At 38.4% G+C, this 26,527-nt stretch overlaps 1 protein-coding gene across 2 annotated transcripts in view; it reads left to right on the top strand.

The window, feature by feature from the left end:
- Positions 1-26,527, top strand: part of METTL21A (methyltransferase like 21A) — a 234,130-nt gene that overhangs the window by 170,678 nt on the left and 36,925 nt on the right. For both annotated transcript variants that reach the window (XR_005218796.1, XM_037849550.1), the window contains one exon: positions 21,691-21,813. Coding sequence is in view for 1 of the 2 variants with exons in the window: in XM_037849550.1 (XP_037705478.1) it covers positions 21,691-21,813 (123 nt within the window). In the remaining variant the exon portion in view is untranslated. The remainder of the gene's footprint in view (positions 1-21,690; positions 21,814-26,527) is intronic.

Here is a 26,527-nt window from a genome sequence, read left to right as displayed (position 1 = left end):
CAGCAGACTTCTCACCTTCAGCACTGTAAGATAATAAATTTGTATTGTTTTCAGTCACTAAATTTGTGGTAATTTGTTACAACAGTAATAGGAAACTAATACAGATGTCATTTCCAAGAAGCTTTTCCTGACCACCTCTTCTCTAGGAGTAGGTTAAGTGCTTCTCCTGCTCATTGCCACACAATCCATCCTATATTACCTTTCCATGCCTTAGTTTTCTCATGTGTAAAATGAGCACCTACATCATCAGGTTCTTATGATGATTGAATGAATTATATGAAAAGTGCTTAAAACAGCATCCTTCATACAGCAAGTGCCTAATAAGTATTAGTTGTTACTGTTACCCCCATCACGGTCTACTTATACCACTGTTTTTGCTGAATGAAGAAAGTCAGAGAGGGAATCGAGATTGAGAGATGGATACGATTAGTAAGAGGGATGTCTGACTTGAATATTTCCTCTCACCTATGGACCTGAGTCAAGCAACCCAGAGAAAGAGCATCTACCTTTACATTCCAAGACCTTAGCAATCTTTCCTCCTAGAATCCATGCAGCAAATATTTTTCCTTTTAGTCTTGCCCTTTGGATGGTCTGTTTCTAGGCCTCAATCCTGCATATCTCCCTTGGCTGTACCACATGGAAAGCTGGGGCCTGGCCTCACTTATTGGCAGCTCCAGCTCCAAGAATCCCAGCGTCTGGGTCCTGAGCCCCTCTTCTTCCTTGGGAAGGAAATTCATAGCATTTCAAGGAAAAAGGAGAGGGATGGTTCAACAATGAGGTGATAGTTTCAAGCCGGTGACTCAGGGAATGATTAAGAGTGGAAAGCTGGAGGGGTGAGAGGGCAGCAGCTGCAATAGGGGCTCGGGAGTCAGTGAGGCCTGGGTTCAACCCCAGTCCCTCAGCTTGCTGGCTGTGCAACCTCGGGCACGCTGTCCAGCTGCCTCAGGCCTCAGTTGACTCTCTAGGAAATGGAGCCAGCTCAGCACCTGCTCCCAGGAGTGTTGTGAGGATTAAAAGAAAGCTGACCTATTTGGCATTTAGTATGACGCCTCATCAGAAAAAAAAAGCACCCTCTAAATATCAGCTGTTATTAATTTAAGTGGGAAATAATAATAAGAGAGACAGCATGACTATTACAGCAGTTTTCAAATTTTTTGGTCTCAAGAGGGCCCCTTTGCACTCTTGAATATTACTGAGGATCCCAAAGAGCTTTAGTTTATGTAGGGCTTTAGCTTATATAGGTTGTAACTACTGATATTTACCACATTGGAAATTAAAACTAAAATTTAAGAAAGTAGTTATTAATCAATGTAAAAAAATAATAATCCCATTATATGTTAACATATATTTTATGAAAAATAATTTTTTTTCCAAAACAAACAATTAGTGGGAATAATGGCATTGTTTTGCATTTTTGCAAATCTCCTCAATGTCTGGCTGAATAGAAGGTAGTTGCTTTTGCATTCAATCTGTTGCCATATCATAGGTCTCTGGAAGACTCCACTGTAAACTTATGAGAGAATGAGAGTGAAAAAAGGGCAAATAACATCCTGGTATTATTATGAAATGTTTTTGACCTCAATGACTGCCTGAAAGGATCTCAAGGATCCCCTAGGAGTCCCCAGACCACACTTTGAGAACCACTCACTTATATAAGATCATTTTGGAAAAAAAAAAAAAACATTTTCAAACTAGGTATAAAGATCATGCCAAAAATGAGATTACATGTTGCCTCCATCACATCTACAAGGAATTAAAGAGTCTGATAACACCAAGTGTTTCCAAGAATATGAAACATCAATAACTCTCAAACCCTGCTAGTAGGAGAACAAATTGGTCCAACTGATCTTTATTGGACATTACCAAATTTCTCTTCAAAGTTAAAAATGCTATTATACTTCTCGAGAATCAAGGAACAAATTATGACATATTCACAAAATATAATACTACAGTGGTTAAAAATGAATTAACTAGAGCCATGTAAATATGAATATATCAAAAAATGTTGAGCAAAAACTATGAGTTACAGAGATACAAATCCAATGTACCATTTATGTAAAGTTTGAAAGTATGCAAAAAAACCCCACCTCTGTACTTTGTGGACACATACATATGTACTGAAAGTATAAAATCATGCACGGGGATGAGAAAAACCAATGCATGAAACACCAATTCAGGGCAATGGTTGCCCTTGAAGATTGAGGAAGGGTACTGAAATCAGGGAGGGGTTTTTGGAGGCTTGAACCATATCTGTAAGATTTTATTTATTTATTTTTAAAATCTGAATTTAAAAAAAAGCTAGTTAAGTTTTGGTTAAGTATTTAATTATTTTTCTGGAAAAGAGCATATAACACAAAAAACAAGGCGATGACAATACAAAAAAAAGAAAAAAAAAAACTGCAAAAAGCTTGCAGGCAATGACCCCCCAACTCCTTCACTGACTTTGGACAAGGTCCAATTATGAGCAGCTGGGTTCCAAATGCTCATTTGTAAGTTTGATTGGTGATTACTGTGGATTTTCCCACAGAAACAGTTAAGCACATTGTCCAAGGCCTAGACTACCCTAGCCTGCTTAGCCCAGAGAAACCTATTCACTTCACAAGTTGCCTGACAAATAGAAAATGTTGAGCAGTGTTGGAGAAGTACTTCCCTGGGAAAGTTTGTTCTGAATTGGCGAGCCAGGAACATCTCCTCCCTCTGGCGGCCCTGGACTGACCCTCCTTTCCAGCCAGGTATTGGGATAGGGGATTGTCACATTTGCGAGCCAATCAGGGTTCGGAACCATGACCTGGAGTAGTGTCTCCGTCTGGCAGGACAGTCTGAGGTGTGCATTTGTGTGGGTGAATGGTCTGAGGCCGGGAAATATGGAGGGCTAATACCTGTTAGCACAGATCTCTGAGTTGGAATAACTCTTGATCCCAAGTCAGTCAATGATTTTCTGCTAAAATCCTCTTTGTTTCTGACCTGAGTTCTCTTTTCTGTTCCACTGTGGGAAAAGGCCACAGTCCCACAGAGCCTCCTGGGGCCTGCCACATACTAGACACTCCTCTGCTGGTGACTCCAGAATTTATTTATAGGTGGGGTTTAGGAGGGCTGATCTGGGGGGAAGGAAGGGTTTGAAAGTATGGCTATATAACATTTTACAAATGATGGAGGAACAGCAGTTGCCTCTATTAAACATGGCAGGAGATGATGGCTGGGTGGAGGTAGAGTCTGAAATTCCACCTCCCCCAGATCCCCAACTGATGCCAATAATAGTTAATTCTCCTTCTTCCCTCCTCCACTCTTCTCAGTGTCTGACTTGAGCCCTCAACTTGGGGATTTTTAGGGCTTTTGCTGCCAACCTCAACTGGAAAAAGGCAAGGATTAAAAATAAAAAGCAAAAGGAAAGCAAAGAATTGTTTCGGTCTCCAATATTGTTGGTCCTGATATGCATAGGAACATAGGTCCAGCTCACTAAAAATACATTTTAATTATGTTTAAAAACTTTAACAGTAATAACACATACTCATTCCAATTCAAGTCTTCCCATTTTAGGACTTTCCTTTTCAGTCCTTATGACACGATATGTTTGTATAGCTGTAAATTATGGAGGCATATACTTTTTATCTTATTGTTCTTACTTACACACAAATTTCTCCATGCCCCTACCTAGTCATCATACTTTTTTATTTTTTAATTAGAGAAATTGGAGGCATACACAAAAATCATTCAGGAAGTACAGAGTTCCCATATACCCCTCCATCATTGACACTTTGCATTAACATGGTACATTTGCTATGATTGATGAAAGACTGTTGTTATAATTGTACTATTAACTATAGTCTGTAGTTTACATTAGTATTCACTGTTTATGTTGTACAGTCCTGTTTTTTTAAAATTTTATCCTAGTAACATATACAATCTAAAATTTCCCCTTTTAAATGCATTGAAATATGTAACTCAGTGCTGTTAATTATATTCACAATGTTGTGCTACCATCACTATCATCCATTACCAAAACTTTTCCATCACCTCAAACAGAAATTCTGTACCACTTAAGCATTAATTTACCTTTCTCTCTTCCCACCCTATTGGCCCCTGGTTACCTATATTCGAATTTCTGAGTCCATGGTTTTGCTTATTCTAATTATTTCATGAGTGAGATATATAATATTTGTCCTTTTGTGTCTGGCTTATTTCACTCAATATATCTTCCAGGTTCATCCATGTTGTAGCATGTACCAGAACTTCATTCTTTTTTACAGGTGGATAATATTCCATTATATATACCACATTTTGTTTATCCATTCATCTGACGATGGGCATTTGGGTTGCTTCCTTCTGTTGCAATTGTGAGTAATGGCACTATGAACTCTGGTGTGCAAATATCTGTTCAAGTCCTTGCTTTCAATTGTTTGGGGTATATACCTAGAAGTGAGATTCCCGGGTCATATGAAATTCTAAACCTAATTTTCTAAGGAACCACCAAACTCTTTTCCATAGCTGCTGAACCGTTTCATTTTCCCATCAACAATGAATGAGTGTTCCTACTTCTCCACATCCCCTCCAAAACTTGTTATACTCAGTTTTATTTTTTAAATAGTAACCATTCTAGTGAATATGAAACAGCATCTCATTGTGGTTTTGATTTGCATTTCCCTAAAGGCTAATGATGTTGAGCATCTTTTCATGTGCTTTTTGGCCATTTGTATATTTTCTTTGGTGAAATGTCTATTCAAGTCTTTTGCCCATTTTTAAATTGGGCTGTTTGTCTTTTTGCTGTTGAGTTGGAGGATTTATTTATATTTTCCACTTATTAAACACTTATCAAGTGTGTAGTTTCCAAGTATTTTCTCCCATTCTATAGGTTGTCTTTTTTTAAAATTCATTTTTATTGAGATATATTCACATACCATACAATCATCCAAACGGTACAATCAATTGTTCACAGTACCATCATATGGTTGTGCATTCATCACCCCAATCTGTTTTTTGAACATTTTCCTTTTTCCAGAAAAAGTGAAAAGGAGAACAAAAAATAAAAGTAAAAAGAACACCCAAATCATCCCCCCCCACACCCTATTTTTCATTTAGTTTTTTGTCGCCATTTTTCTATTCATCCATCCATACACTGGACAAAAGGACTGCGATCCACAAGGCTTTCACAATCACACTGTCACCCCTTGTAAGCTGCATTGCTATACCATCGTCTGCAAGAGTTAAGGCTACTGGGTTGTAGTTTGATAGTTTCAGGTATTTATTTCTAGCTATTTCACTGCACTAAAACCTAAAAAGGGTTATCTATATAGTGCATAAGAGTGCTCACAAGAGTGACCTTTCGACTCCATTTGAAATCTCTCAGCCACTGAAACTTTATTTCTTTTCATTTTGCATCCCCCCTTTTGGTCAAGAAGATGTTCTCAATCCCACGATGTTGGGTCCAGATTCATCCCTGGGAGTCATATCTCACATTGCCAGGGAGATTAACACCCCTGGGAGTCAGATTCCACATAGTGGGGAGGACAGTGAGTTCACTTGCCGAGTTGGCTTAGCTAGATAGAGAGGGCCACATCTGAGCAACAAAGAGGTATTCAGGGGGAGATTCTTAAGCACAATTATAAGCAGGTTTAGTCTCTCCTTTGCAGCAACGAGCCTCCTAAGGGCAAGTTCCATTACAGAGGGCTTGGCACATCAAACCATCAGTCCTCAGCATTTGTGAGAACATCAGCAACAAACCAGGTGAGGAAGACCAACACCTCTGCATTTCCCCCCAGCTCCTTAGGGGGGCCCTACATATATATTTTTATTCTCTGTCCAAATTACTTTGGGATGTGTAGCTATTTCACACTAACCTATGCAAACCTACCAGGTATCACTTCCTATTCAAAGTTCCATGTAATTATGGTATTTGAACAAACTGTATGAGTTAGATTGTTCAGGAAATATAGCTCTTGCACCAAATAGGTATTTCTTCCCTTGGTCTCACATGGAATTTGAGGTTTTAAAATGCAGTCAGTTTTGTCCTTTACCCTTTGGCCTGATTTGCCCTAGTCCTAACCACATCTGTTTCATTCGTATCTCTAGTTGAAATCTGGACTCTTTTTCAGCTTTTTTAACAATTGCTATATGCTCTAATACTGACATTCATATCTGCTGAGTTCTAGCTCCGAGTTTCAGGTGTCACACAGATACCCAATATTCTAGAAACCAATCAGGTTATACACAAAGGGATCAGCATTCAGAGTTTGGAGAGAGCCATTACAATTCAGGAATAGATGTGACTGCTGTAAGAGCTTACAATCTAGGGACCATTACAATAATTGTACCTGTGTTAGGCTGTGCTCTAAGATTCAATTCTGAGTTTACACATTGTCGTTAGTCCACACTGGTGAGGCATTATAGTGTTTGCCTTTGTTTCTGGCGTGGTTCACTCAAAATGCTGTCTATAGGTTCCATTCACCTTGCTGTGTGTCTCATAACTTCACTCCTTCTTGCACTTGCTCAGTATTCCATTGTATGCACACACAATAGTTCACTATTCTGTTCCTCAGTTGATGTACTCTTAGGCCACCTCCAACCATTCCAAATCATGGATACTCTCTCCATTAACACATGTCCATTCATGTCCCTGCTCTCAGATCCTCCAAGTAAATGCCCCCTAATGAGGCTGCAGGACCTTATGGCACTCACATACTTAGCTTCATGTGGAACCACCCCACTGTCCTCCAGAAAGGCTATACCATTCTACCTCCAAATGAACAGTAAATACATACATTCTTCTCTCCATGTTTTCTCCAGCACTTTTATCCCTGTTTATATTTTTCCATACAATTTTATAGAGCTATATTCACAAACCATATAATTATCCACAATGTACCATCAGTTGTTCATGGTGTCATCATACAGTTGTGCATTTATCACCACAGTCAGCATTATTGATTACTATGAAAAAAAGCTTTTTTTTAAAATGGATAATAAAAAAGATAACAAAATAAAATACATACAATACAATATAATAGTAGGGTCAGACAACACCACTAGCAAGAATCCCATTTCCCTCCCTTATACCCCCCTCTCATACACATTTAGCTTTGGTATATTGCCTTTGTTACATTTAATGGAAGCATATTCAATTGTTACTGTTGACCATAGACTCCAGATTGCTTTGATTATCTTTTTCCCCAATACCATCCCCTTTCCAACACTCTGCATGGTTGACATTCATTTGTTCTCCCACATGCAAGAACAGTTTTATATTTGTACATTTAGTCACAATCCTTGACCACTCCAGTTTTTGCCAAGTTATACAGTCCCAGTCTTTATCTTCTATCTTTACCTCAGGTGTCATTCATGCCCCTAGCCCACCTCTTTCAGCTTTACTTATGGACATCTTTGTTCAGTGTAGTTACAATATTGTGCTACCATCACACATTATTATGCTATCTATTTCTGGATCTACACAATCAATCCTATTGAACACTCTGTAGTCCTTCAGCATCAAATGCCTGATCTGTAACCTCTATCTATCTCCTGGTAGCCTGTGTTATCAGCTTTTAACTCTCAAAGTTTGCTTATTAATGTTAGTTCATGTTAGTGAGACCATACAGTATTTGTCTTTTTTTTTCTGGCTAACTTCCCTCAACATCATGTCCTCAAGGTTCATGCATATTATTCTATGTTCCATGTCTTTGTTCTGTCTTACAGCTGTATAATATTCCATCATGTGTTTGTACCACAGTTTGTTTATCCACTCATCCATTGATGGACATTTGGGCTGTTTCCATCTCTTGGCTATTGTGAATAATGCCATGATAAACAACGGTTTACAAATGTCTGTTTGTGTCTTAACTTTCAGTTCCTCTGAGTATATACCCAGTAATGGAATAGCTGGCTCATATGTCAGATCTATACTTAGCTTCCTGAGGAACTTCCACACTGTCTTCCAGAGTGGTTGCACCATTCTACATTCCCACCAACAATGAATAAGTGTGCCTCTTTCTCCACATCCTCTCCAGCACTTGTAATTTTCTGATTTTTGGATAATGGCCATTCTGGTAGGTGTGAGATGATATCTCATTGTGGTTTTGATTTGCCTTTCCCTAATAGCCAGTGAAGTTGAGCATTTTTTCATGTTTTTGAGCCATTTGCATTTCCTCTTCAGAAAAGTGTTTGTCCATGTCTTTTGCCCATTTTTTAATTGGGTTGTTTGTCTTTCTGTTGTTGAGTTGTAGGATTGCTTTATATATTTGGAATATTAAACCCTTATCTGACGTGTGGTTTCCAAATATTGTCTCCCATTGTGTAGGCTGCCTTTTTACCTTTCTGACAGAGTCCTTTGATGTACCAAAGTGTTTAATTTTGAGGAGATCCCATTTGTCTATTTGTTCTTTGGTTGCTCATGTTTTGGGTGTAAGGTCTAGGAAACCACCTCCTATCACAAGATCTTTAAGAAATTGCCCTACATTTTCTTCTAAGAGTCTTATGGTCTTAGTGCTACTAATGTTTAGGTCTTTGATCCATTTGGAGTTAACTTTTGTATAAGGTGTGAGATAGAGTCCTCTCATTCTTTTGGAAATGGATATCCAGTTCTTCAAACACCATTTATTGAAGCGGCTGCTCTGTCCCAGTTGCTTTGTATTGACTGCCTTATCAAAGATCAATTCTCCATAGATGCAAGAGTCTAGGCAAGACCAATTTGACTCCGTTGGTCAGTATCTCCATCCTTTTGCCAGTACCATGCTGTTCTGTCCACTGTAGCTTTGTAATATGCTTCAAAGTCAGGTAGTGTGAGACCTCCCACTTCGTTTCTCTTTCTCAAGATATTTTTGGCTATTCAGGGCACCTTGTCTTTCCAAATGAATTTGGTTTTATTGGTTTTTCTATTTCTGCCAAGTAAGTTGTTGGGATTTTAATTGGTATTGCATTAAATCTATAAATCAGTTTAGGTAGAGTTGACGTCTTAATTATATTTATTCTTCCAATCCATGAACATGATATGTTCTTCCATTTTTTTTTTTTTAGGTCCTGTTTGATTTCTTTTAGCAGTTTCTTGTAGTTTTCTTTGTAAAGGTCTTTTGCAGCCTTCGTTAAGTTTATTCCTAAATACTCGATTCTTTTGGTTGCTATTATAAATGGAATTTTTTTCTTGATTTCCTCTCTTGTTGCACAATACTTTTGTATAAGAACACTACAGATTTTTGCGTGTTGATCTTTAGCCTGCCACTTTGCTGTATTCAATGATTAGTTCTAATAGCTTTGCTGTAGATTTTTCTGGATTTTCTACATATAGAATCATGTCATCTGCAAAGAGTGAAAGTTTTACTTCTTCCTCTCCAATTTGGATGGCTTTTATTTCTTTTTCTTGCCTAATTGCCCTAGCTAGCACTTCCAGCACAGTGTTGAATACCAATGGTGACAGTGGGCATCCCTGTCTTGTTCCTGATCTTAGAGGGAAAGCTTTCAGTCTCTCCCCATTGAGTGTTATCTGTGGGTTTTTCATATATTGCCTTTATCATATTGAGAAAATTCCCTTCTATTCCTATCCTTTGAAGTGTTTTCATCAACAAAGGATGTTGAATTTTGTCAAATGCCTTTTCTGCATCAATCAAGATGATCATGTAGTTCTTCTGTTTTGATTTATTGATGTAGTGTATTACATTAATTGATTTTCTTGTGTTGAAACAGTTTTGCATACCTGGAATAAACCCCACCTGTTCGTGGTGTAAAATTCTTTTAGTGTGCTGCTGGATTCAATCTGCAATTATTTTGTTGAGGATTTTTGCATCTATATTCATTAAAGAGATTGGTCTATAATTTTCTTTCTTTGTAGTGTCTTTTTCTGATTTGGCTTCATAGAATGAGTTGGGTAGCTTTCCCTCCTCTTCAATTTTTTTGGAGAGTTTGAACAGGACTGGTACTAATTCTTTCTTGAATGCTTGGTAGAATTCACATGTGATGTCATCTGGTCCTGGGCTTTTCTTTTTTGGGAGCTTTTTGATGACTGACTCAATCTCTTTACTTGCTTTTTTTTTTTTAATTTTTATTGAGATTGTTCACATACCATACAATTATTCAAAGATCCAAAGTGTACAATCAGTTGCCCCGGTACCCTCATACAGCTGTGCATTCATCACCACACTTAATTTTTGTTGAATTTTTAGAACCTTTCCATTACTCCAGACAAGAAATAGATAAAGTGAAAGACGAAAAAGAAACAAAAAAAAGGAAACTTGTATCCTCCCATATCCCTAACCAACCCCCCTCCATTGTTGACTCGTAGTATTGGTATAGTACATTTGTTACTGTTTATGAAAGAACGTTGAAATACTACTAACTGTAGTATATAGCTTGCAATAGGTATATATTTTTCCCCTATATGCACCCTTTATTATTAACTTCTAGTTGTATTGTCATGCATTTGTTCTGGTTCATGGAAGAGATTTCTAATATTTGTACAGTTAATCACAGACATTGCCCACCATAGGATTCAGTTTTATACATGCCCATCTTTTGACCTCCAACTTTCCTTCTGGTGACATATATGACTCTGAGCTTCCCCTTTCCACCTCATTCACACACCAATATTTTGAGCTCTCCCTCATATTTGAAGGACAGTTTTGCTGGATATAGGATTCCTGGTTGGCAGTTTTTCTCTTTCAGTATCTTAAATATATCACACCACTTCCTTCTTGCCTCCATGGTTTCTGCTGAGAGATCTGTACATAGTCTTATTAAGCTTCCTTTGTATGTGATGGATTGCTTTTCTCTTGCTGCTTTCAGGATTCTCTCTTTGCCTTTGATGTAAGTGTCTTGGCATAGGCCTATTCAGATCTATTCTGTTTGGAGTCGGCTGCGCTTCTTGGATCTGTAATTTTATGTCTTTCATAAGAGATGGGAAATTTTCATTGATTTTTTCCTCCATTATTGCTTCTGCCCCTTTTCCCTTCTCTTCTCCTTCTGGGACACCAATGATATGTACATTCTTGTATTTCGTTTCATCCTTAAGTTCTCAGAGACATTGGTCATATTTTTCCATTCTTTTCTCCATCTGCTCCTTTGTGTGTAGGCTTTCAGGTGTTTTGTTCTCCAGTTCCTGAGTGTTCTCTTCTGCCTCTTGAGATCTGCTGTTGTATGTTTCCATTGTGTCTTTCATCTCTCATGTTGTGCCTTTCATTTCCATAGATCTGCTAGTTGTTTTTTTGAACTTTCAATTTCTGCCTTATGTATGCCCAGTGTTTTCTTTATAGCCTTTATCTCTTTTGCCATATCTTCTCTAAACTTTTTGAATTGATTTAGTGTTAGTTGTTAAAATTCCTATATCTCAGTTGAAGTGTAAGTTTGTTCCTTTGACTGGGCCATAACTTTGTTTTTCTTAGTGTAGGTTGTAGTTTTCTGTTGTTTAGGCATCTGACCTGCTAGGCCACCCCAATCAGGTTTTCCCAGGTGATAACAGGCTCAAGTCACAAAAGGAGGAAATATTCAGTATTGGCTGGCAGGTGTGCCTGTCATGCTGTCACATGCTGGTGTAAGGGGGTATGACCCGTGGCTCTCCTCCCCCAGGCTCTGGGGTCTGGTTCCGAATGTAAGGCAGATAGTAGAGCTGGGCCCCTTCCCTCCCTTTCCTCTTGGGAAGCTATGACCCCTCCAGAGGTGTCATTTGCATATCAATACATTCTTTGTTTCTCTGACTCTGCTAGTCAGAGTGCTGCAATTTTAAAATGACTTTCTCTACTGCAGAGCTCTGCGAGCTGTAAACTGCTGAGGCTTTCTCCACTGAGCTGCCCAGGTTGAGAGAGAGAGAAAGGGACAGAAAGCTCCCAGATTCATCCTTTGACCAGAGATAGTACCCAATCCTCTGGGCTCCCTGTCCTGAGACAGATATGTCCCCTGGCTCTCCCAAGGTCAGTTGTCACCAAAAGCCTCTGCCTGCTTGTTGGGGATTCGCTGTCTGTATTGAGTGGTTAACATTAAAACCCCAGTTGGAGCTGGGCTGAGGTACACTCACTTGTTCAGAGAGTTCTTTTCTCTAGCACCGCGAGGCTTCTGTGAGGGAGGGGCTCTCGACTCTCGGCGTGGGTCTGCAGTTTTTACTTACAGATTTTGTGCTGCGATCTTGGGCATTCCTCCCAATTCAGGTTGGTGTGTGATGAGTGGACAGTCATGTTTGTCTCCCTGCAGTTATTCCAGGTTATTTACTAGTTTTTTGGTTGTTTATGAATTGTTCCAGGGGAGGGGGACTAGCTGTCTTCCACTCCTCTCTATGCCGCCATCTTAGCTCCTCCCTCAATCTCTTTACTTGTGATTGGTTTGTTGAGGTTGTCTGTTTCTTCTCGAGTCAATGTTAGTTGTTTATACTTTTCTTGTCCATTTCATCTCAGTTGTCTAGCTATTTTACAGTCTTCTGCCTGTTATTTATTTTCAACTTCATTCCATTATGATTTGAGAAAGTGTTTGTTTATAATATCAATATTTTTAAATTTGTTGATACTTGCTTTGTGACCCAACATGTGGTCAATCCTAGAGAATGTTCCATGAGCACTTGAGAAAAATGTGTATCCTGCTGTTGTGGGGTGTAGTGTTTTATAAATGTTTGTCAAGTCTAGTTCACTTACTGTACAATTTAACATCTCCATTTCCTTATTGATCCTCTGTCTAGATGTTCTATCCATTGATGAGAGTGGTGTATTGAAGTCTCCAATTATTATTATAGAGTTATCTGCTTCTCCTTTCAGTGATCGCAGTGTTTGCCTCATGAATTTTGGGGCACTCTGGCTTGGTGCATAAATATTTATGATTGTTATGTTTTCTTTATGAATTGACCCTTTTATTAATATATAGTGTCCTTCTTTGTCTCTTTTAATTGTTTTACTTTTGAAATCTAATTTGTCTGATATTAATATAGCGACTTCCGCTTTTTTCTGGTTGCTGTCTGCATGAAATATCTGTTTCCAACCTTTCACTTTCAGCCTATTTTTGCTCTTGTGTCTAAAGTGAGTTTCTTATAGACAGCATATAGATGGGTCCTGTTTTTAAATCCATTCTGCCAGTCTGTTTCTTTTTATTGGGGAGTTTAATCCATTAACATTTAGTGTCATTACTGTAAGGGCAGTACTTTCTTCTACTATTTTGTCTTTTGGATTTTATATGTCATGTCTTATTTTTTCCTCTCTCTCCTTTTACTCTTCCTGATAATCTTCATCTCTACAGTCTTCTCCAAACCTCTCTCTCCTGTCTTTTCCTTTCAGCTTGTAGCACTTCCTCTAGTATTTTTTATAGTGCTGGTCTCTTATTCACAAACTCTCTCAGTGTCTGTTTGAAAATATTTTAATCTCTCCCTCATTTTTTAAAATTAAATTCAATATTATTGAGATATACTCACATACCATACAATCATTTATGGTGTACAATCCAATCATCTATGGTGTACAATCAGCTGTTCACAGTACCATCATATAGTTATGCCTTCATCACCCCAATCTATTTTTTGACCCCTTTCCTAACACCAGAAGGAATCAGAATAAAAATAAGCAATAAAAGTAAAAACAAAAAACAAAACACCCAAATCATCCCCCCACATCACAACCTATTTTTCATTCAGTCTTTGTCCCTGTTTTTCTACTCCTCCAATCATACACTGGGTAAATGGAGAGCGATCCACAAGGTTTTCACAATCACATTGTTACACTTGTAAGCTACAATGTTGTACAATCATCTTCAAGAGTCAAGGCTACTGGGTTGGAGTTTGAGAATTTCAGGTATTTGCTTCTAGCTATTCCAATACATTAGAACCTAAAAAGTGTTATCTGTATAGTGTGTAAAAGTCTCCACCAGAGTGACCACTCAACTCCATTTGAAATCTCTCAGCCACTGAAGCTTTATTTCATTTCATTTCACATCCCCTTTTTGGTCAAGAAGATGTTCTCAATCCCATGATGCTGGGTCCAGATTCATCCCCAGGAGTCATATCCCACATTGCCAGGGAGATTTACACCCCTGGGAGTCAGGTCCCATTTAGGGGGGAGGGCAGCAAGATCACCCACCGAGGTGGTTTAGCTAGAGAGAGTCTCCCTCATTTTTGAAGGACAGTTTTGGTGGATATAGAATTCTTGGTTGGCAGTTTTTCTCTTTCAGTATCTTACATATATCATGCCACTGTCTTCTTGCCTCCGTGGTTTCTGCAGATAAATCTGTACATAGCCTTATTGAGCTTCCCTTGTATGTGATGGATTGCTTTTCTCTTGCTACTTTCAGAATTCTCTCTTTGTCTTTGACATTGGACAATCTGATCAGTAAGTGTCTTGGAGTAGGTTTATTCGAATCTATTCTGTTTGGGATATGCTGTACTTCTTGAATCTGTAATTTTCTGTCTTTCATAACAGTTGGGAAATTTTCAGTGAGTATTTCTTCTATTATTCTTTCTGCTCCTTTTCCCTTCTCTTCTCCCTGTGGGACACCCATAACATGTATATTTGTGGACTTCATGTTGTCACTCAGCTCCCTAAGACCCTGCTCATATTTTTCCATTCTTTTCACCATCTGTTTTCTGTGTGTGTGAATTCAGATGTCTGGTCTTTCAATTCACTGATCCTTTCTTCTGCCTGTTCAAATCTACTGTTTTATCCCTCCATTGTCTTTTTCATCTCCTCCATTATGCCCTTCATTCCCATAAGTTCTGCCATTTGATTTTTCAAGTTTATGAATTCTTTCTTATGGTTATCCAGTGCCCTCTTTATATCCTTCATCTCTTTTCCTATGTCTTCCCTCAGTTCATTGACTTGATTTTTGAATCGATTTAGATTTGTTTGAACATCTCCAGTTAGTTCTTCCTTCAGTTCATTGAATTGATTTAGCAATAATTGCTTCAACTCCTGTGCCTCAGTTGAACTATTAGTTTGTTCCTTTGGCTGGTCCGTATTTTCATGTTTCTAGTATGGCTCATTATCTTAAGCTGTCTAGGCATATGACTTTCTTGATTAGTTTATTCTGGAGCTTGTTTTCACTCCTTTACCTAGGGTTTTCTTGTTGGTTGGCTTTGTTCTCTAACCTTTGGTGTTCAGTTCAGCTTACTCTAGGCCTCTAACTTAGAGTGATCAGAGTTTTTCACCTCTTGTTTTTCTGTTTCTTGCCCTGCCTCTATGTAGCCTTTTTGTGTGAGTGTCTCCTCAGATATGGTTAACCCCAGTTGGGTTTTCCCAGTCTGAGAGGAACAGATCTCAGGAGAAGGATATGGAGTTTCCTTGAGAATGAAACCCTCCTTTGATGCCTTTAGACTCTGTGCTTTTCCTATGCTGTCCTGCTTGTGGCACTTGCCAACCCACAGCACCCCAACCAGTGTGAGGAGGGGTGGATCCTTTAGCTCTCCTGGTGGCCCTGACCTTGTCAGGGGCATGGCTGACTGAAGTGGTTTCTGAATTCCAGCCCCTGAGGTCTGAGTTCCCCAAAGGAGGGCTGCCGCTGGAGCTGGCCACACCCCCGTTTTCTTGGGAGGTTATGGTCCTTAGCGAATTTTATCCCTCACCAGACTTGTTGCTTTGTCTCTCAGAGCTATCTTAGCTCTGCTCTTGCTTGGGCCCAAACTGCAAGTCTTTGAAGCTTTCTGTAATGGGCTACTTAGAATAGTTATTTTTTAAAAAAAGAGAAAAAGATGAAAAAAATGATAATAGAAAAAGAAAGGTCCAGGATAGACTATTTAAAGACAAGCCCTTAATTCTGTCCTTGCAGTTCTGATGGGCTACTGAAATGTAAAAAGACAAAGCAATTGAGTAGCAAACATGAAACCAGAAAAACCGGCTTTTCGGAGAAGGGTCCTGGTTTCCCCAGTTTGTAAATGTGACAGGTTCTGTTTGAGCCCAGCCCTTCTCTGCATTATGTTCACCCCCAACTCCAAAAGTCTCTGTTTTTGTATTTGATTTTTCTGCTGTTTTTGCTAGCCCTGTCTCCTCTCTGCCAAGCTGACTGCTCCCAGATTCTCCAGTGTCTGGTCTCAGATTATCTATAGTTGGAGTTTTTGTTCAACAGTCTGAGTTTGTTAATCAGTGCTGCAACTGCAGTTCTCCCTCCTGGCTTCCAGCATGGATGGCCCCTCCTCCCTCAGGAGACTAGCCCAAAACAGTCTGTTGTGCCTGGCAGGGAGGGGCACAGGCCTCCTGGCCATGGGAACTTACAGATTTCGCTGATCTCAGCTGGTCCACAACAGCTGGAGACTGTTGTGTGCTGTGTGTCCAAACTCATATTTCTCTGCAGCATCTGTTCCACACAGTTCCTGACTATCTAGCAGCTGCCCCAGAGGAGTAACTAAAAGACACACCTCACCATTCCACCATCTTGCCCCACCCCCATATGTTGTCTTTTTTACTTTCATGAGTAAGTCCTGCAGTGAACAAAAATTTTTTATTTTGATGAAGTCTCATTTATCTATTTTTTCTTTTGTTGCTTGTGCTTTTGACATAAAGTCTAAGAAACCATTACCTAACACAAGGACCTGAGGACACTTCCTTATGTTTTCTTTTAGGAATTTTATAGTTTTGGTCCTTATATTTAGGTCTTTAATCTATTTTGAGTTAATTTTTGTATATGGCATGAGGTATGGGCCCACCTTTATTCTTTTGCATATGGATATCCAGTTTCCCAGACCATTTGTTGAAGAGATTATTCTTTCCTGATTGAGTGGACTTTGTACTCTTGCTAAAAATCAATTGGCTATAGATGTGAGGCTTTATTTTTGAACACTCAATTAGACTCCACTGGTCTATGTGTTTGTCCTTGTGCTAGTACCATGCTATTTTGTTTTTTTTAATTACTGTAGTGCATAATAAGTTTTAAAATTGAGAAGTGTGAGTCCTTCAACTTTTTTCTTCTTTTTCATGGTGGTTTTGACTATTTGAGTCTGCTTGCTCTTCTATATAAATTTGATGATCAGCTTTTTCATTTCTGCAAAGAAAGTTTTGGAATTTTGATTGGATTGCATTGAATCCATAAATTGCTTTGGGTAGAACTGACATCTTAACAATATTTAATCTTCTAATTTATGAACTTAGAACATCCTTCCATTTATTTAGGTCTTCTGTAGTTTCTTTTAGCAATGTTTTGTAGTTTTCTGTGTACAAGTACTTTATATCCTTGGTTAAATTTATTCCTAGATGTTTTATTATTTTAGTTGCTATTGTAAATGGAATTTTTTCTAGATTTTCCTTTAGATTACTCATTACATGTATAGAAACACTATTGATTTTTGCATGTTGATCTTTAACCCCCCACTTTGCTATATTCATTTAGTATCTCTATTAGCTTTGTTGTGGATTTTTCACTAGTTTGTATGTATAGGTTCACGTCATCTGCAAATAGGGAGTTTTGCTTATTCCTTTCCAATTAGGATGCCTTTTCTTTCATTTGTTTGCCTAATTGCTCTGGCTAGACCTCCTAGTACAATTTTGAGTAACAGTAGTGACAGTAGATATCCTTGTCTTGTTCTTGATCTAAGAGGGAAAGCTTCTGGTCTTTCATGATTGAGTATCATGTTGGCTGTGAGCTTTTCATACAGGCCCTTTATCATGTTGAGGAAATTTCCTTCTATTCCTAGTTTCTAAGTGTTTTTATCAAGAAGTGGGCTGGGTTTTGTCAAATGCCTTTTCTATGTCAATTGAGATGATCATGTTTTTTTTTTTTTTCCCTTTGTTCTTCTAATGTGGTATAATACATTCATTTATTTTGTTATGTTGAACCACCCTTGCATACCTGGGATAAATCCTACCTGATCATAGTTTATAATTCTTTTAATGTGCTATTGGATTTTGTTTGCTAGTATCTGTTAAGTATTTTTGCATCTGTATTCATAATGGACATTGGTTTGTAATTTTCTTTTATTGTGGTATATATTTCTGGCATTGGTATTTGAGCGATGTTGGCATCATAAAATGAATTAAGGAGAGTTCCCTTCTCTTCAAATTTTTGAAGAGTTAGAGCACTATTGGTGTTATTTCTTCTTGGAATGTTTGGTAAAATTCACCAGTGAAGCCATCTGGTTCAGGGCTTTCTTTGTTGGGAGGTTTTTGATTACTGGTTCAATCTCTTTACTTGCTATTGGTGTCACACTTTTTAAATGCCTGGTAACTTTCTGTTCAGTGGATATTAATGTGTTCTGAGTTTTAACTCAGGGCATCAAGACCTCATGGGGTTGGTTTGAGAATTAAAGGTCATGCTGGATGTGGGTACTTACAACAGTATCCCAACAGAATAAAGGCTGCCTAAATCCTGCTAGTATCTGTAACCATATCTTCACCTTTGCTTTTATAAGAGCTCCACCCATTTAATGAAAGCCTGGACCTCTACAGTGCCTCCTTGCTGCCTCTTTTTCCACTCATGGACAAAGGTACATACAGTGGATAACTCTGAGTCTCAGGCTAGGAAAAGTACCTAAGCAGCTTTATTTCATTTCAGGAGAGCAGCTCAGTTACATTCATCTTCTTTCTTTACCTTCTAAGAGCAACTTTGGGTGGGGGACAGAAGAGGAGAGGGCCAGAGCAAGATCTGTGGAATCAGGCCATCAGACAGGTTCTGGGACATTCATTAATGCTACAACAAATATTTTTTGTGTACACTTATCAGCCAGACACCGAGTGAGGCTGCTAGGCCCTGAAGATACAGAAAAAAGACCTTTTCTGCATTGAAGAAGCTCCCTGTTTAAAGAGGAAGATGTTAAATGGGGAAAGAGTATATGGATAGAATGTTCAATCTAGGAGGTCAAGTTGGGGATTAACCCACACTAAGTGATGTTCAAACTGACCGGATAGGGTTCCTCCTAGATTTTAGTCAACTTTTTAAGCAATGATATTAGGAAAGATATGCAGAGAATGGTTCATAAAATTCCTGTAATAAGGAGGGGTTTTCCCCTCTGGCAGATGATACAGGAAGTGATAAGGGACAGAAGCTACAGAAGACACGGGTGATGAAGGTTTATCCTTTCTTCCTCCCTCACATTTTTCTGTTGCCTTCTCTACTGCCCTGCAGGTTTGTCCTGCAATAGCACAAGGGTTGTAGTTGGTGGGAAGGAGATGAGAGAAAGGAGAAATTCAAAATAATGACAGTGGAAAGGAAAGGGGAGTTTTTTGAGACACCTTCTGGTGTAGTCATTTGTATTTAAGAGATGTGCATAATTTGGGCATCTGAAAGTCAGAGACTGTCCTAGAAAATAAATTTCCCATACTACACAGCAATTCATCAGTCCCAGACTTCAACTCCTAGTTATTTATGAGTTTGTGTAAATTGAATAGATGCCAGGCAAGTTTTTTTGAGTTTGGTTATTCACTTAGTAAGCTTATTTTGGAATATTTTTTTCCTATGACCAAGTCAAAAATTAGGTCCTTACACTAAAATGTGAAGAGTACTGACATTTGGGATAAATAGTCATTCTGAAAACTCCCAATCCCAACCAAGTATTTTTGTCAATTATAGGGCAATTAAACAAACAAAGGTTGTTTTTTTACTTGATTTATATATATGAATAATTGTGACTTTAGATTTAGCAGATGACATAGCAACATATCAACGTTGTAAGGTGACTCTGTCAAGTTAAAGAAAATATACATATTTAAAAAAATATTGATCTTGACCTAGAATAAAATTTTCTGTTTATTCTATATGAGTCTAAGGTTAATTATGATGTAACTCTATTTAAATAATGACTAGGATTACTATTTGAGCATCTGAAAGAACAAGTTGATTCCCTTAGCAAATCATTCTGAGTAGTCATTTCAATAAACTCCTTAGAAGTTATATGAAGTGATTTTAGTGGAACACCTATGATTTAGGAATAACAGTGTCAAATCTAATAATAAACTACTTAATGTTTCAAATCCAATTTGTCTAGAAGATCCTAGATGTCATGGTAGAGTTTAATTTCGGAGCAAGAAATAGTAATTAAAATTGACTGGAAAAGTCTAGTGGGAGATTCAAAAGTCTTTTATTAGAGAAACTTTAAGAGGAAAATAAATTGAACAGTGATTTCATCAACATGAGATGTAAAAAATAAACAGATGGGGGACATTGCAAGAAGAAATGTTATCACAAATCTACTGTTTTCCTTCTAAATTCCAAAAATAACCAAACCTGCAAAAGTTATATAATGAGTGATTAGTAATGTTTTATTGCATCTCTTATTCGTCGTCCTCCCCGCCCCCCGCCCCTTCACATCCCTGTCTGTGGCCATGTATGCAGAATTGGAGGACATGTGTTCCTTAAAACCAGTAAGGGGAAAGAAATGACAGACCCAGTAAACAGTCATCATCAGGAAGGATTATGTTCAACTACGTGGACATGGCTGAAACAAAGAAAGTGGATATTTTCCTCACATGATGATAAACCTGGAGGGGGGCAATCCAGGGCAAGTGCTGCTGCCTGAAGAAGTCACTGTGGATCTGGGCTCCATCCAGCTTCTCCACCATCATCTTGGGTCCACCAACAGGCAACGTATTTATGCTCCATGCAAGTCGAAGGGAAGGGTGTGGGGCAAAGGTGAAAAGCAGAAGCTCATGGAGACTGTTACCTTTTAGAAGGTTTTCCTGGAAGCTCTGCCCTTTCATTTTTGCTTACACTTAATCAGCCAGCACTGATTCCCCTGACCTTCTCTAACAGTAAAGGAATCTGGGGGAAAAGAGGGCTTTTAACTGGGTATTTTGTCTCCCCAAATGCAATTGAGTTCTCTTGATATGGAAAAAGGGGAGAATGCTTTTATTCTTGATTTTGAAAGTATTCACTTTATCTCCTTTGCCATTAAATGGAAGTTAGAATAAATCTGTATCTCTTATATCCTCTCATCTCCCATTGCACCTCACATAGTACCTTAAACGTAGTAGACATCCAACAAATGCAGGTTGATAGATGATTTCATTTTACCACTAACTGTCATGCACCTACCATATGTCAGTATTTCAAGGAATTTATGAAAGAAACATATGCTCCTCCCCTTGATGGGCTTATCTTTCCAACCTCAGACATGCATACACATAAAATAATCCAGTTCATTCAGGAGGTAAGTAGGCCTTTTGCTTTCTTCTTTGTGGTTTTTTTTCCTATTTATTCATAATATTAATGTACTTGTCAGACCAGGCTTTTGGTTCCAAATTATTGGGTTAAACAGTGGCAGTGTAACCAGTGGTGCAGAGAAGTATAACGGTATCAGACACTTGGGTCCTCATTACCTCATGGTTTGTGGGATGACCACAAAGCTTTTTGCTTCTTGGTTTCTCTCTATAAAATAAGGACTGTAGGGATAGCCATCCAGTGTAGGCACTTGGTAGGTGAGAGACCACCTAAGACAGTGAAGAGCATGTATGGGCTCTGAAATCAGGCTACTGGGGGTCCCCTTCTAGGTCTGTCATTTACTAGCTGGGTAACGAGGGGTACTTACTTAGGTCTGTGTGCCTCAGTTTCTTTATCTGTAAAGTGGGGTAATGATTGTACATACTGCAGGGTACTGATGTGAGGATTAAGTGAGTTTAGAAAAAGCTAAACACATAGTAAACACAATAAAAGTGGGCCACTATTATGGAGTATTTTCTAATAGTTAATTTAGGAGTAAAATAAGATCAGTCTAGAAATACAGGCTTTCTTTTCTCCCATGCATGTTTTTATGAGTGCTTCCATCTTCTAGTTTTTTTTTTTTTTCATTTTACATGTTTTGCTGGTTTACTTTGACATCTTTGACCTGGCCAGAAAGAGAAGCTCCAAGAGGACAGTGGAGCAGCTAAGTCGACTGCAGGCAGCGGGGAGAAGCAGCTTGCCAGGCTGAGTGCTGTGAACCAGTGTGATGGGCTTTTCAGCTGGGCAACAATCACGGTAAAGCAATGGGGACTGCCAGTGGAGATGCTAATTTCAGCTGTCACACATGTCCCTTTTTGGACTTTCCCCAGGACTCCTGACCCTACCCTGCAATGGTTTGAAATGGATTTCATTAGGCTTCCATTAAATCCTTATGTCTATTTTTTTCTCTTGGTATCTAAGCTACAAGAGAGCCAGTGCCACCTACTTAGCCAGTGTTCCTCCCAGTTCTCTCCTGAATGACCAGTTCCCTTCCTCTGGTGCACTAAGTCCCAAGAGCAAGGTCAGGAGTTCAGAGGCCCAATTTAGCTTGTTAATCAATAGAGCAATAAGGCTATTTTGTGCTCTTTTCCTTCTTAAATTTCTTCCTGAAGCAGATTTATAAATAGTATGCTCTGTGACCTATGGGTCCAAAAGGGAATAATCAAGCAAATGAATTTTGATTGTAATGACTGTTATGCACATAACATATTAATAATGAATCTGAAGGATTAGGGTCAGAGACAATAAAGCAGGGGCTCCCTGTTCTTCTCGCTCTCTTTTTTCCCAGTTACTTCCTAGCTTGTCTCTAGGTAGAGTGGTAATAGGATTTTGAAAAGTGAGTAAATTTTTTTCACGCAAAAGAATAACTAGTTAATTTTTATCTTGACTAATGAATCCCCATCTTTTCTTACATTGTTTGCAAACAAAAAGGAATAATAAACCACACTAATAAACAAATGCAAGAAGGCTTTTAAAACCTCTTTATTTCCCTGATTGGAGAAATTTCTGGAGAGTGGTTTTCAAAGGAAAACAGTGACAGCATTTGAGTCTAAATATATCTTCTTGCTTTTGTTCTACTTCAACCTGAGGATTTTTTCATTCTCATGTAGAGCTGATTGTCCTTTGTTAAGGATATTGTTTTTCAGAATATATATATATATATATGCACACACACACACACATATATACATATATATATATTTAATTCCCTTTTTATGTATACTACCCTGAGCTTCCACATTTCTTGTTGAGTATTTTTCTTTCTGGATTTCAAGAGTGTGATGTCTTGTCAGCATGTTTGTTATGACTGGTGTGGGTTTCATATCATTCTAGCAAAGCATTTCGCTCATTCCCTCTCATCTTCTCGGGTTGAGAGAAATATAAACAGTGACAACAGAGCCCTTCATAACTCTTTCCCTGATTTTTCTTCTGTGGTGTCACCTTCCACAGAGTCCAAATACATCAGATTTTAAGAAGAAATAATCTCACTTGACAGTAGGCAATGGCTATTATGAAAAGAACTGGTAAATATTTTGTGAAACACAACATTATCAGGTATTTTAAGATGGCTGGGGCCCCCTACTCCGTTCACGTAGATTATTGAGCATCAAGTTGAGGACCTTCATCACTGTGACTCGAGTCCCTTTATGAAACTTACTATTTGTGAACTTACAGCATTTTCCATTTAGGCAGGATTTTTTGACCTCGGCACTACTGGTATTTTTGGCCGAATCCTTTTCTGATTGGGGGCTGCCCTGCACATTGTGGGATGTTAGCAGCTTCCCTGGCCTCCATACCCTACACGCCAGAAGTGCCTTCTCCAGTTGTGACAGCCAAAAGTGTCTTCAGGTGTGGCTGAAAGTCCGGTGGGAGACGGGGGTCGGTGGGTGGGGGGCAAAACTGCCCCCCAGCTGAGAACCAGTGGTTTACAGTATCTTCAGTCCACGATCCAGTGGCAGTTTCTCTATTAAGGGCAAAATTACTAGAGGATGTCAACAATTAGAAACCCCACATTACTGATATGTCAACCCTGCATAAGGGTTTATACACACGCAGTCCGTAATGAAAGGAGAATCAGGATTTAGACTTGGATCAATCTGCCTAATTGATTCCAATCAGATCAATGCTAGGAAGGGGAAGGCATAGAATGGCTACTTAAACTTCACTTTGACTGGTCCAGGGTGCTTCCTAGCAATATGTTGGAGGATTTTTCCCAGTTTTTTTTCTAATTTATACATTTCTAATATGACATATGCTAAATATAAAAAAGAAATTTTAGAAATGGTTGCAGTGGAAATCAGTAATTATTCAAATCTACTACAAATGAAAACTTAAGGATTTTATTTCCTTCCTCCAAATCTCTACTTTTAAATTATTATTTATTATTGCTTTTATTACACAGCTAAGACATGCTCATTAAAAAGTAAAAAATAGATACCAGCCAAAGAGGGAAAATCATCCCAGATCCCATGATGTAGATAAAGCTATTATTAACATTTTAATGTATGTTCTCCAAAATATACATATATATATACATATATATATGTGATTATATAGCAACAACTTCCTTTTTCATTAAGTTCAGTTTGAACAACATTTTAAAATTTACTTAATATCTAATGCTGCATCATAGTAATGCTATCTTGGTGTTTATAGGATCTATTTCTTCTCTAGACTCACAATACTTTACAGATGTCTTCTGATTTATGGTTATTGTTACAATAATCCTGGTGAGGCAGGAGAACCAAGTATTATTATCTTTTATTTATAGAGTATTAAAGGGTAAAGAGGGTTTAAGTGAGTTACTTAATGCCACAGGGTTTATCAGGGGAAAAGGTTTGAATAAGATCCCAGATTTTTTGCTTTCTTATTCACTGTGCTTTCCATTAGTCTGTTTTAATTATTTTAAATATAGATTTACATAAAAAACTTTCTTTACCAAAAGTTGTGCTCAAGAGACAACTTTTTACTCAAATAATGCTTACAATCCTTATGAGAAATTGTAGCAATGAAGAGAGAAAATGGAGGAAAAGTGTAAGCAAAATGAAAAGGGATAAATCGGAATTAGTGCTTATAAACTTTGGTCCCCCCTTGAGTGCTCTTTAAATTTGCTGATCTCTGTGGCTGCTGAAAAATAAATATATGCATTGCAATTCTCAGAACTAGACCAAACAGGGATATAATTAAAGGCCTACAAGGCACAGATAGCTAGTATAAATCAATGAGGTGGGCTGGGTACATGTTAGGGAGTGGTGGGGCCTGTGTTAAACCATAGTGGACACACTCCATCTGAAGGGGCAGTCTGTCTTCAGCTCTAGGAGGTCATTCCCATATGGAAAAAAGGACCCAGTGATGCTGGGTCGTTTGATTTTAATAGGAAACTAAAAATCAGATTTTTATGTAAAATATTCTTATGTTGAAAAACAAACAGTATAGCCCAAACTATATTTGTGAGTGAAGTATGCCTCGCAGGCCTCAGTTTATTTTTGACATATTTAATTTTTAGCTTCCAAATATTTTCAGATCTAGAGTTCCACCAAAAATAACAATTGATCTGGTGGATAAAATTTTTCCTTCACTTGCAAGTATTCCTCGAAAGGGGCCTTAATGATGGCTTGGTTCCTTCTTACTTACAGAGTGCAGTAATGCAGCTCTCCCACTTTGTTTCTGAACCTGGCATTTCCTTTCGTAGGGCCATGGTCCAATCACTGGCTCACAGAGATGTGCCCTCTCCTGGGTCAGGGGCTCATGACATGGGCTTGGAGCCAGCAGCCTTCCTCTATTCTGTGGTTCTGACAGTTGTCACTCACGTCTGAGAAAACTGCCTTGCAGTGTCTGCCTTGGTGTCATAACTCTTATCTAAAAGTCTGCGATTTCTCTGTAATTATTGGTGACCTGTCCCTGTAGGAAATAGTAGGCGATTTTCTGTTGACATCCATGAGCACTTATTTTTTCCTAAAATATATTTGGGAACTGATCTGCTGTTTCCCCCAAATAGGACAAACACTCCTCCCTGGAATGGGATGGCCATTTTTGTCAGCTCACATTCAGATTAGAGGGACCCAAACATTTTTCCGTTCTGGAGTTTTTATAAGTTTTCTGTCATAAAAACATTTCTTTCCTGAGAAATTGAATTCTGAAAGTTCAGGAGCCCAGCAGCACCGTGATTTATTTTCCATTCATTTCCTCTATATAAAAATGGTACAATCTCAATCCCAGGTTAGATATAAAAATGTGCAAAGGGTATTGTGCTATGTAGTTAATATCTTATATATATAAATCTGAGACTAAATAAATGCAAAATTCTATAAAGTATTTTGGGAAACGAAGGAACATCAGGTCAGGTTCACGCTCTTAAAAAGGTAGCCATGAGAGGGCAGCATTGCCTACGCAAATAATAGAATGGCAACTATATTTGAACCTCACACATGTTTTTGTGAGGTTCTTCCAACCATTTGGTTTTAATACAAGGAATACTAATAGAAGAAACATCTCTTATGCTTGAAAATTCGAGATGTTTAAAATGAAACATCTCCCTGTTATTTTTTGGTCTAGGCAGCCCTTAGAACAAGGCTTTTATTTGTCTAACAATAGCACAGCTCTTATTATTATTATTATTATTTTTCGTGTTACCAGTGTGTGTCCTTCACATTCTACTCTCGGTTTCTGTAGGTTGGGTGGTTTATTTTTTAAAATTCACCCTGCTCTTTTCTGAGTCTGGCCCAAGTTATTTAATCCCACTTAGCCTCAGTTTCTATACCTATAAAATCTTTAGGCAGTCTAGTGGAGTGAATAAAAACATGGCCTCATCTGTGGGCAAGCGTTGGTTCCGGTACTTTAGAGACTTGCTTTGCCCTATGGGTGAACTGAGAGTAGTGACGACATCTACCGCAAAGGGTTATTGTAAGGATGCACACTATAATGGATTTATAAAGTGCCTGGCATATAGAAAGTGTTCAATAAACATTGC

This window comes from Choloepus didactylus, chromosome 9 (genome assembly GCF_015220235.1).
Source record: "Choloepus didactylus isolate mChoDid1 chromosome 9, mChoDid1.pri, whole genome shotgun sequence".
In the NCBI taxonomy this organism is placed as follows: Eukaryota; Metazoa; Chordata; class Mammalia; order Pilosa; family Megalonychidae; genus Choloepus; species Choloepus didactylus.
This window is presented reverse-complemented; position numbering and strand designations above follow the sequence as displayed.